At 39.4% G+C, this 12383-nt stretch overlaps 1 protein-coding gene across 4 annotated transcripts in view; it reads right to left on the reverse strand.

The window, feature by feature from the left end:
• LOC102693938 (multidrug resistance-associated protein 1-like) overlaps positions 1–12383 on the reverse strand; it is a 187280-nt gene that overhangs the window by 19603 nt on the left and 155294 nt on the right. For all 4 annotated transcript variants that reach the window (XM_069190221.1, XM_069190220.1, XM_069190223.1 and 1 more), the window contains 5 exons: positions 4884–5083; positions 2795–2921; positions 2556–2657; positions 1876–2019; positions 267–425 (listed from right to left, as the gene is read on the reverse strand). In XM_069190221.1, coding sequence (XP_069046322.1) covers positions 267–425; positions 1876–2019; positions 2556–2657; positions 2795–2921; positions 4884–5083 — 732 coding nt within the window. The remainder of the gene's footprint in view (positions 1–266; positions 426–1875; positions 2020–2555; positions 2658–2794; positions 2922–4883; positions 5084–12383) is intronic.

A 12383-nucleotide genomic window follows, 5' to 3' on the forward strand; every position in this document is an offset into this window, starting at 1 on the left:
CCTGACATTAAGATAAGAACAAGAGAACAAATGAGAGGGAGGCCATTCAACCTATCCAACTCGTTTGGTAGACAGTAGCTTATTGATCTGTGGATTTCACCTAGCAGTTCTTGAAAGAAGGCAATTAAAGTTGCTGTCTTTAACAACATGACTGGATAGCTTGTTCCATACTCCCACACCTGACAAAAATATTGAAAGCCATAGTACAAACCAATAAACAGTGGGTCAAACATGAAGCTTCTGTGAATATCTTCATTGTTACCAACCTGAGGAATGATGTTGAGTTTCCCTCGCAAGTCATGCAGTCCAATACTGGCTATGTCCACTTCATCAATGAGGATCATGCCCTTGCATCCTTCTATAATCCTGAAGAGGCAGCTGCTTAAGGTCGACTTTCCTGCACCTGTCCGTCCAACAATCCCAACCTGAAGAGGAAAGAAGACTGCTGCTTTAGTGATGTTCTTCCAGCTGTATACAGATCCATGCATAAGGAGAGTTTAACTGTACATTGCCAGAAAAACTCAAATAATCTAAAACTTTCAGTTATATTTTTGCACACAATGTGAGGAGAATTGGTATTCATTAAAACTGGGAATTCCAATTCAATATCTTTATTCAATTTTGTGTATGTGACTGAATAATTGAGTAAATCTGTGCAATAAACTCCATTATAAATCTTTTGTTCCACATTTCCACTAGCAGGAAACAATCTCATTAGATAACCACAAATCATTAGGTAACCACAAGCCAGGATCAGGTTAAATCAAATGTTTGGCTGACTAAGTTTCAGTTAAAAACTGTAGCTTACATTGACACTGCTGAGAGGGAGTTCTCTTTAAAAACAAATGTCATTTTTTCATATTTTTTGCTGGTCTTATATAGTGTATAAGGCCTATTATTTCACTTACACAGCTTGTTTCCTGTCATGGGAATGTAGCGAAAAAGGCCCCTCACTGTGGTCTCAGCCACAGGATGACCTAGTGGTCTTTGTGTATGAGCAAGTGAGGGAGATGAGCTTATCTTTTAATAATAATTAGTAATTGCTTACACTTATATAGCGCTTTTCTGGACACTCCACTCAAGGCGCTTTACAGATAATGGGGATTCCCCTCCACCACCACCAATGTGCAGCATCCACCTGGATGATGCGACCGCAGCCATAGTGCGCCAGAGCACTCACCACACATCAGCTATCAGTGGGGAGGAGAGCAGAGTAATGAAGCCAATTCATAGATGGGGATTATTAGGAGGCCATGATTGGTAAGGGCCAATGGGAAATTTGGCCAGGACACCGGGGTTACACCCCTACTCTTTTCGAGAAACGGCATCGGCAAGATCCTGACTCTCTATGGTCATTTAAAATCCCATGCCTTTTCTCGAAAAGAGTAGGGGTGTAACTCTGGTGTCCTGGCCAAATTTCCCGTTGGTCCTCACCAATCATGGCCTCCCAATAATCCCCATCTATGAATTGGCTTCATTACTCTGCTCTCCTCCCCACTGAGAGCTGATGTGTGGTGAGGGTTCTGGCGCACTATGGCTGCGGTCGCATCATCCAGGTGGATGCTGCACATTGGTGGTGGTGGAGGGGAGTCCCCATTACATGTAAAGCGCTTTGAGTACAGTGTCCAGAAAAGCGCTATATAAGTGTAAGCAATTATTATCATTATTAATATTCTTTCCTTAGAGCCTTTGCAAGACTGTTATACTCTCTAACCTCACCTTCTTATCCCTGGGCTGAAAAACAGCTAATGTATAGTCCAATGCTCACAGCTATACAAATAAAAAAGATGCAGTACACGAAAACTATATGAAAAACAAAACAAATGCTAAGATTTTATGTTGATTAATATTTTCTTTGCATCTTTTAAAGTTTACCTTCTCCCTCATGAAAGTCTGAAATGTCACATCCCTTAGAGTTGGCTGCAGGTCCTTTCTGTAACGAGCCTCATAGTTAACAAACTGGACAATCCCCTGTTCGGGCCATTTCTGAGGTGGTCTGTTAGGAAGAATCCAGGGGGCCTTTATAGGAAACAAAATATTTTTACTATTCATTTTTAGCAGCAATGCTTATTAATGAGACAGAATTAAGTGTTGTTATGCTTGCCTAAATTAGGGCCACATCTCTCATCATCATCTCTGTGGTGCAGCCACAGAGAAGCTATTCCATGTAGTTTCTTATTTAAAGTGTTTTCTCTCCGATAAGGAGCAGCTCCCACATGGGGATGTGCCCAGCCATGCCTGGCTATTATGATAAATATCTATTCCTGGGGCCTCATCTGTTTATGAGATTCTTAGAAATATCTGGATTGCAGTCCTAGATGTCAGAGGTCATTGTTACAGATCGCTCACCTTCCAACCAACCAATCAGGAATCTGCAGGGAGAGGTAACCCCACATGGGTCTCAAATGCCCGCCAAACTCTCAACCAATCATCACCTGTCTTTGTTCTAGTTAAAAAGACACTGCAGAGCTCAGAACTTTGCTTTTCTGGACATTTTCATGTATCCTTAGAGACAATCACATGATAATAATCTAATGAAGTGAAAAAAAACAAACCTCTTTCTCCATTTCCTCGTATTCACAGACTCTCTCAATAGCAACAGCATTGGTCTCTATTTCACAGGCTTTACGGACCCAGAAGTTAAGTGTTGCTGTCACCTGCAAATATTTTAACACTTTTCAACATTAGTTACAAGAACCATTAAAATTAGCAAGAATTTAAAATTAGTATGAAAGTGTTTTTTCATGTTGAAAGATATAGACAGAGGCAGGTCCCTTGAATCTGCATTACTTACATTTAATGCATAGGACAAGACCAAGCCCACTGTGGCAGCATCCATGTTGTTTCTACTCTGAACCATGAACAGTGCAGCAAAGAACACCATCAGATTTCCCACAAAGTCAAGCCTCATTGCTAACCACCTGCAGGAGAGAGCACAATGAAAACTCACTAATGTCACCTGATCGTACTGAAACTCTAGTCTCTTTACAGTATAATCATTAATTCTTAGGAATGACAATTATTTTCCCCCTCTTCAGACTAATGTGTTTGGATGGGACCCAATAGGGCCTGACTAAAAATTTTGTCTGGTTAGTGTACACACATCACCCATAGAACCTGACTGGATACCTATAGGGCCTGACTGTAAATTGTAACCTCCTAGTGGGAACCACATTGTACTTGGTAGATCTGACCAACATAAACAGTAGCTTGTGAACTCCAGGCTAAAAAGCCAACCTTTATTCAAGATGCAGGACTGCTTTTTAAGACTACTCCTTAAAGAGTAGTACTCCTAGAAACTTTTTTTCTAAAAACAAAACCAATAGTTAAAAGCACTGTACTGATATAAAACAAATGTGACAAGTGTATGACAGCAAAAACAGACTACATTGTCAAAAGAGTGTGCAATGTTTTACAACTGGGAATGTGCAGCTACTGTGTGTCATTAATTGTACTGCCAATAGTCAAATGTCTGGGGCTCCCAGTATGCAACTGGCCAATTACATCTAGAGCTTGGTGGGCTTACAGTGCTAAAGAATCTTATTTTATAAGTATTTATTTAATACAACTACTCTACTAGTAGTATTTGGTGAATAATGATTTGTTTGCTTTGTGGTATTTTGAAATATCAATATTTATAATGATTATGGAATATAAACATCTCAAAAACAGAACACATGATCAACAAAGTTACCTTTGACCTAAAATGACCTGATATAGTACTGTTAATTTAATACTCAGGTTTGCAGATGATACTAAAACTTTAATAGCAGCAACTTAAATTCAAGTAGATGAGATCATTTTCATACTGGACAAACACCTGGTTAAGTAACCTGAACATAATTGTAGAGAGCTTGCTATGTTATTTTCAGTAATTTTCATGTCTGGATTGTGGAATAGTCAGACTAAAAATGAATTCTTTACGTTAATGAAACTTTTTTAGAATAGAGAGTCTTGACCACATCTGATTTATTATTCTATCTTCAGAACTGTGCCAAAGAAAAAAAAACAACACATATGCCATTTCTCACATACTTCACATTTTACCGAATGCTCAGATTTATATCCTGTCCTGCAATATAGTTTGTAACAATATACTGCTGCTATGGAATCAGTCCACAGAAGGGCAAACACGGTACTAATGCATTGGCTTGAAGTCAATTTAAATAACTCTGATCAGCTAAGGGGCAGCATGATGGCATAGTGGTTAGCATTACTGCCTCACAGCACTGGGACCCCACGTTCAATTCCAGACCTAGGGTGCTAGTGTATCTGTGTGGAATTTGCATGTTCTCCTTGTGTTTGGGTGGGTTTCATCTATGAAAATTGGCCATAGGTGTGAGTGTGTGTCTCTGTACACTAAAACTCTTAGTGAGCCGGTTAAGTCATTTCCAGTCTGTCATTTCTCATGCTGCCAATACAGTACTGGGAACATTACAATACAAAAACAAGGCCATGATGAAATGTGGATACTGTGTAGTGAGTACTTGGGCAGGTAGCAGGGAGAAGCTCACTCTCCTAGTCTGTTGAGTGTCTAATTTGAATGTTGTGGTACATTCAATCTGAATTACATCCCACTTTTTTCAACCAAGATTCCACCAGCCAAAACAGATTGGAAATAAGCAACTTAATGTGTTACAGATGTCAAGACTCCACTGGACAGGGGCCATTTCTTTAAGGGTTATGGGAATATGGAACTAGACACCAAATCATGTTGCTGAAGTCAATACCTTGGTTTCCTTCAAAAAACTGCTAGACAAGATCTTTGGATTATTTAGCTATGGACTACCAAACTTGTAAGGGCCAAATGGCTTCCTCTAGATTGTAACCTTTTTTTATGTTCTTATCATAATGGGCAAATGTGTAGCAGGCCTCATCATTACCTGTTAGAAATTACATTGTTATAGTAGCACAATAGGTTCTCATTGATGGTTTGCCGGTTCTGATTGATGAATCTCCCCTGATAACCAAAGGCTCTTATTGTGGTAACTCCGAGGACAGTTTCTGTGAAGTGGGAGATAATGGGAGAACGGGAGGCACCATCCAGTCGCCGGATCTGTCTTGAGCTTGCAATGTAATACCTCTGCAAAATAAACAGTTAGCTGTGCCATGGTGCTGGACATGTCATATTCTTAGCCAAGGGTACAGCCAGACAAGACGTATCTGGGGATCCTCACAGAACTTCACAGATTTCACTGACAGGAGAGGAAAGAGGAAATGCAAACAGGGCAAAACAGGAATAGAAAATTCAACACTTAAAAGTCAACACTGACATTTATCATGTAATTAATATGCAGTTGGTATAGAAAGTCACCACCCCCTTTAACAATTTGAACTTTTTGTTGTATGACACTGAAAATAAAAACAAATTAAATTAAGCTTTTTCCATTTTATTTACACCTAGTAACCCACATTAGCCAAGGGAAAATACAATTCTAAAACATTCCAAAAATTAATTAATATTACCACAGTAAAATACCTTATTTGGATAAGTGAACACCCTCTTTACAACTGCATTTGTAAACTTGGTCAGGTATAACCAATCACCTTACAGATCAAACAATAAACTAATTGGCTCCCACCTGTCATTAATTGTGGTGACTGATCACAGAATAAAAGCAGTTGTTTCAAGAGGATTCCACTACTTGGAAGTGCATTTCAAAGCAAAGAATCCACTATGGGCAGAAAGGTGCTTTCAAAAGAACTTCGAGATAGTTGTGGAAAGGCACAAATCAGTATTCCATGGAGCACAGTCAAGACCATCATGTGGAAGTGGAAGGCGTACGGCACCACCCAGACCTTGCCTAGATCAAAGCGTCCCTCCAAACTGGATGACTGAGCAAGAGGGAGACTGATCAGAGAGGCCACCAAGAGGCTGATGGCGACTTTGAACGAGCTACAGGCCTTTATGGCAAAGACTGTTCATTGTGTACATGTGGCAATATCACAAGCGCTCCACAAATTTGGCCTGTATGGGAGGGTGTCAAGAAAAAAGCCACTCCTTAAAATAAACCACATCATGTCTCGTTTATGTTTTGCTAAAAAGCACCTTAAAAATTATACGGCCAAGTGGAAAAAGGTGCTGTGGTCAGATGAAACCAAAATCGAATTTTTTGGCAAGAATGCAAAACGGTACGCCAGCGAAAACCCAATACATCTTAACATCCAAAGAACACTATTCCTCCAGTAAAAGCATGGTAGTGGCAGCATCCTGTTGTGGGGATGTTTCTCTTCAGCTGGGAATAGGGCACTTGTCAGGATAGAAGGGAAGATGGATGATGCAAAATACGAGCAAATTCTTGAACAAAACCTGTAGCCTTCAACCAGGAAGTTGAAAATGGGAAGATGGTTCACCTTTCAACATGACAATGACCCAAAGCACACCGCCAAAGCAACCGTACAGTGGCTGAAGTACAGAAAGGTGAATGTCCTTGAGTGGCCTAGTCAGAGCCCCAACCTAAAGCCAATCAAAAATCTTTGGACTGACTTGAAGAGGGCAGTCCATCAACGGTCACCACACAGTTTGACTGAGCTTAAACAATCCTATAAGGAGGAATGGGCAAATATTCCTTCTTCTAGGTGTGCAAAGTTGGATGTGTCCATCAGACCCAAGGCTGTAATTCAAGCAAAAGGTGCTGCCACCAAGTAATAACTCAGGGGGCTGTTCTCTTATCCAACCCAGTTATTCTACTTTTTTTTTCAGAAATGTTGCTTTCTTTTATCACCTGGATGTTGCAAGGTACAATTTGTAAATAAAACTGGAAAAAGTGTGATTTTATGTCTTCTTTTTGGCCGTTAGGACAACAAAAGAGGCACATTTTGAAAGGGGGTGGTGACTTTCTATACTCACTATATACACTGTAAAATCCACGTCTATATCAGAACTTTGTTAAAGGTTGCAAAGGAGCAATCGTATCTGAACTATACTGATGGAAAAAAGAAAGGCAACATTTTCTAGAACGAGAATGCTATAATTATATCTTATGTACTTTCACAAAAAGTTGTCAATTTGTTTTAAGCCCTCTGACCAGCAATACAGCTTGTGCAGTGAGGCATTGCAACTTGCCAATCACACAAAAGCTCATTATGTGCAAGAAAATGGCCACACTTAAGTTTTATGTTCATTCCACAATCCCTGAATGTCACCAGAAGCAAGGGACAAGGTCATTTGCATGCTGCAGGCAGGCTTGTCATGTGCCAGCGTTGCCAGACACTATGGAGTAAGCCGCTCCACTGTAACCCGACTGCAGAGAAGGTTTCAGCAGACCGACAGGACAGATGACAGTCCAAGATCCAGTTGCCCTCAAGTGACCACACCAGAGCAAGACCGACACATCAGACTGGTCCATCTGATCCATTCTTGAGAATTTTTTAGCTACAGTTTTAAACCCCATCCAAAATTCCAGAAATGAGTTTAGTAATTTACCTTAAGCATAGTATAAATGTTTCACATATCAGATCTTATTACAAAATGATTGGTTCTCTGTATATTATCCCATTGATTTTTCTGGCCTGGACAGTGCTGGTGTGGAGTCACCAAGGAAACCCAGTTTGTTGTTGTAAAGATTGCTGGCAGACCAGTAGGTTGCACTTTTTCTTCTGAACAGAACCTCCAAACCAATCCCCCAGTACAGTGACCAAGTACACTTACAGATGCAGCCATTCAAAACAAGTGGGTGATACCGCGTTAAAATGCAGTGCGCTTGTCGCAGTATCACTCAAGTTACTGTATAATACCGTTTATTCTCGCATAATACTGCATGATACCGCAAGTAAAATAATAGTATCCAGAATTTCCACCAGGTGGAGCTAATAAAGCTCACCCTCTCATGTACAGCGTTTGAGCTGTCGCCATCAAAGTCTTTACCGAAGATATTACTAATAGTATTAATAATGAATGACCTTGGACAATCTGTAAACTGAAAGTATTACCTGGTCCACATTCTTTGTAACCGTCTTTGTAAACGAAAATACTTTTTTTTCATTGACCATCTATGTAAACGAAAAGACTTAATTTTTTTTAGTAATAAAAAGTAACACCACAGCATTTCGTTGATCCAATCATGCATTTGTTTCCAATCATGCAAAGTAATTCTTGAGAATCTCTGATTCACCATGCCTTTCAAATGCTCATAAAATATATTAATTTAGGAACATAAACATATAACAGTATGTAAACTGTACTGTATATGGCTGGTCTTGGTATTTTAAAGAAAAAATACACACCAGTTTTCCATTTCTCCCTAAACATTTTAAGCATCAAAGTCCTACATGTGTTTATTTCGGAAACGTTTTTACGTGCTCCTTCTGACCATGTCACTGTATGTTTAAAAGTATACTTTTAGAATTTGATTAATAGGGAATATAATATGGAATCGCGTATCCAAAGAAATATCTGTATAACTATATTCATGTTATTGTTGCACTGTTGTACTATAAGACTTTCCATTGAGAGGTGCTTGTCACATGACTGCCTTGGTGGTGTGATCTTGGTGATGGACTTGTAGTCCTGAGCTTGAGTGTTTAAACCCAGCTGTTGCCATCAGTTTTCTTTTAACAAATAAAAGTTTCTTTGAAAAACTAAAATAGGTAATATTATTGGCATTGACATTTTTTATATTTCTAAATATCACAACATGTTCATACTGTATGTACACAGCGGTAGGGCGCAAATTCACGTTATCCCTATTAATAAAGGGTATTAAGGGTATTAAGATCCCTTTAGATCTCCCTTGAGAAGCTGAAGCTACAGTATACTGATTCTTATGGGAATGTGTTTTCTTTCTTCTTTTTATCAGCATGGAATAAACCTATTACTTGATTCTTATGGAAGCCCATTTCCGTCAGGGAGTAAAAAAAAACACACACTTTTTCATTGACAAAAAGTAACACCACACTCTCTTGTTTAAAGCACCACGTCTCTTCCCGTTAAAAAGAGGAGACACCTTACACTTTAACTCTTCAGTTCACTGAGAAATTTCACCAGACCCTCTTACTAAAAGTTTATGCTTATACCTAACTTTCTTAACGTGAGAAGTACTACTGTAAGCAAAAAAAGGGTTTTTGGAGGGGGGGGCAGTCTTCTGTTTCACTTGGCATTTCAACTAAAATAAAATGCATTCACTACAAAAGGGATAACGTACATTTCCTTTTGTGAATGAAAAGACTGTAGAATAAAGATTTCACAATAGAATAAAATGAGAAATTTACATAATAAGAGCAAGTAAATATCTCTGCACTCTACTAAAGTAAAGACTACATAATCTAATAGTTTCCCACCATCAACCCAATTCAACAGACACAAGGCAGGGTTTAAACTGGGGAGGATACCAGTCTATCCAAGGGCACTTACAGACACACACATTCTCATATTGGACAATTTTCCAGTGTGTTTTTGGCAATACCAGTATGTGTTTGGACTGTGGGAGGAAAGTTACACAAACATGGGGAGAACATCCAAACTGTATACAGATAGACCCCCAGGTGCAGAATTGAACCAAGGGCCCCATTGCAGCAAAGCAGCAGTACTAACCACTGCACCACCATTCCACCCCTAATCCTAATTATTGTCTAATTATCCATCCTTTTCCTGCATGTGATTGATAGCAGTTTTCACAGAGATAAATAACACTATGTATCTTTTAAATTCTGTTTCAGAACAGCCAATGAAAAATGCAAGCTGAACTTCTAAGAAGGTGTTCACTATATTTAAATAGAATTCATTCCAACAGAAAACTGTTTGAGATCTAAATACTGTACGTGTAAAAACTTTAGGTCCTGTTAGCAGGATTGCTCACATAAAAGTGATTTGCAGATCATTCTAGCAGTAAACAACAACCAGGTGTACCCACACAACCCAAAACAGTCACTATAAAGATAAACATTTTCTTGGTTTTCCAAATGCTACTCAGCTGGCAATTTTTTTCACAGGTGAAAACCAATGACATGAAATGTGCTCTCTCTCAAGACTCCTTAGGCTTGAACAAAGAAAATCTCCCTCCTTTTTAAGTTTGGGCCACACTAACTGCTGTTACATCTGATAACGATATTCACATGGAATCAACAACACGCTGTTGCTGTTCCTGAGATGCTAATTGTAGCAATAGGCATGGAGTGTAAGGTCTATAAAGGTGTGGTGCAGTGTACTGTATATACTGAACCTGAATTAAACCAACCGAAGGAAAAAAAAGGAAATGAAAAAAAGGCACTGCAACACAAAGCTTGATAGCTACAGTACTATATATACAGATATTACTCTATGCCTATAACCATTGTAGCTATACATCATCTTCAAGAGGTGAGAAAGGTCAGGGCAGTGCAACACTGAGACTTGGCAGAATTGATCTGTAATAGTCTGGAAAGCAGCAGGGTACTGATCCATCCTCCAATCTGTGTCTGGGTTACCTTTTGTAGCGAGTTCAATGACAGGGGCCCAGTGGTGGTGATGTAATTAATAAATCTTTAATAACCAGTGACCTCCAGGAAACACTCAATGTCCTTTTTGAACTTTGGAGGACAGTGGCTTCTTGAAATGTTAAGCATGATCAGGGCTTAAGGTAGAGACAACCACCTGAGATTCCCCTGTGAGGTGGGGTCTTCCCAAAGAGATTCACAGATCAAAAGAAATGCTTCAGGAAAGTCTAGATCCACTGGGAGATGACCAACCCTGCTTATGCTCTGCTCCCACACCCAAGCTGCTTGCCATTTCTACTGAGTTGTGTATTTCCAACATTCTGCAGTTCACTTCCAGTGTCGCACCCCAAGAGTTATCAGGTAACCTACAGGTAACCCTTTCTTGTGTCATCATGTTTTTGAACATTCATGAAAAAGTTGCCAGCTGTGAATATGTGACCTAAAAACATCCATATGGCTTTATTTATGGGTTGCAATTTAAAAAAAGTCAAAAACCGCATTCAAAATGCAAGAGTGCCTTTGGCGCTTTCTGGCACGAGAAGACACCCAAATCAATAATGTAACAAAACCAACTAAAATAACAAGCTTATAAAATAAACACTAAAATTAAAATGTGTCATTTTCTGGGGTTCAAGGCAGTGTGTTTCTCTGTTATTTTTTTTCACTTAACATGACGGTTTGTTCTTGAAGAGGTTGGTAGAAAAAGAAAGAATAATACAGATGGAGGTGCAGCGTTACTGAGTTAAGGAGAGCTGACAAGCATCTCCTGCTGCAGCTCGGCCTCATCAATATCCCAGAAAGACACTGTCCTGTCCCTGAGGGATTTCACAAAAACTCTCAATCTTAACATTACATTTATTGAACACTGATTACATTTTTTTTATTTCACAAAATGCCATCGAAAAGGTGTCCACTTACCCATAAAAATTAAGAAAAAAATTTGAATCTGGCCATGAGAACTGCTTGCATTTGTACTATATGAAATTCCCTTTGTTATATTTAAGGAAAAAATAATTTATTCAGTTGGAATTTTTAAGATAATTCCAACAAAGAAAGCTCTCATAATGAGAATAAACAGCCATCTGAGGATAGTAAATTAAGTGCATGTATTATATAAAAACCTATGTAATCTATCTACTTCCTTTTCTTATTACAATGGAATATTTCCACCCTTTAGTAACAGATAAGAGCTGTTACAATTGCTGTTAAAAGCCACACCTTCATGCAAATTGCAAGCAGAATATCTTTCCCTGAACTGATAATAGCATTGATTGATGTGGTATTGATGGATATCTATAAATATTAAGAACAAGTGACCATGCAAATTTTACCAAGCAAAGAGAAATATACTGCAGTATAAACAGAGTTGCTTTCCATTTAGGATTACAACCAGAGTCCTTTATCATAAAATGGGATTTCTAACCATTACCAATTCTGAATACTGTAAGTTTTTATTATCCATTGGCGCCTATCAGTCTAGGGAGTGCCGAATGGACATCTGGACTGCATTCCTAAGTGTCAAGAGTAAGTGACTTATATCTCACCTTGACCAACCAATCAGGGACTGGCAGGGCGTGGTAATACCACGTGGGTCTCCAATGCCCGCCAAACTCTCAACCAATCAGCACACATCTGGGTCTTGATCAAAAAAGGGAGCGCAAGCTCAGTTCTGGGCTATCCTTGGCCATTTTCGCGCATCCTCAGAGACAATCACGTGACAACTGCTGTTGTCTGCAAAAGGACTTGGACTTTGGTCTAAGCGCGAGGCCGAGGATCCCGTACGTACTCAGAATTCTACCAACGTGAATGCTCCACTTGATCAACAGCAGCCTACAGTTGGACCCTCGTCGACAACCTGAATAGCTTATTCAGAAGCAGCGCTGGACCGGGAACGAACCAGCTTCTTCCCAGGCAAAAGAGTGACTTGTGAGGACTCGCGGTCACACTCTGTGCATAGAGACTTTCTACTA

Source organism: Lepisosteus oculatus, chromosome 5, assembly GCF_040954835.1.
Source record: "Lepisosteus oculatus isolate fLepOcu1 chromosome 5, fLepOcu1.hap2, whole genome shotgun sequence".
Classification (NCBI taxonomy): Eukaryota; Metazoa; Chordata; class Actinopteri; order Semionotiformes; family Lepisosteidae; genus Lepisosteus; species Lepisosteus oculatus.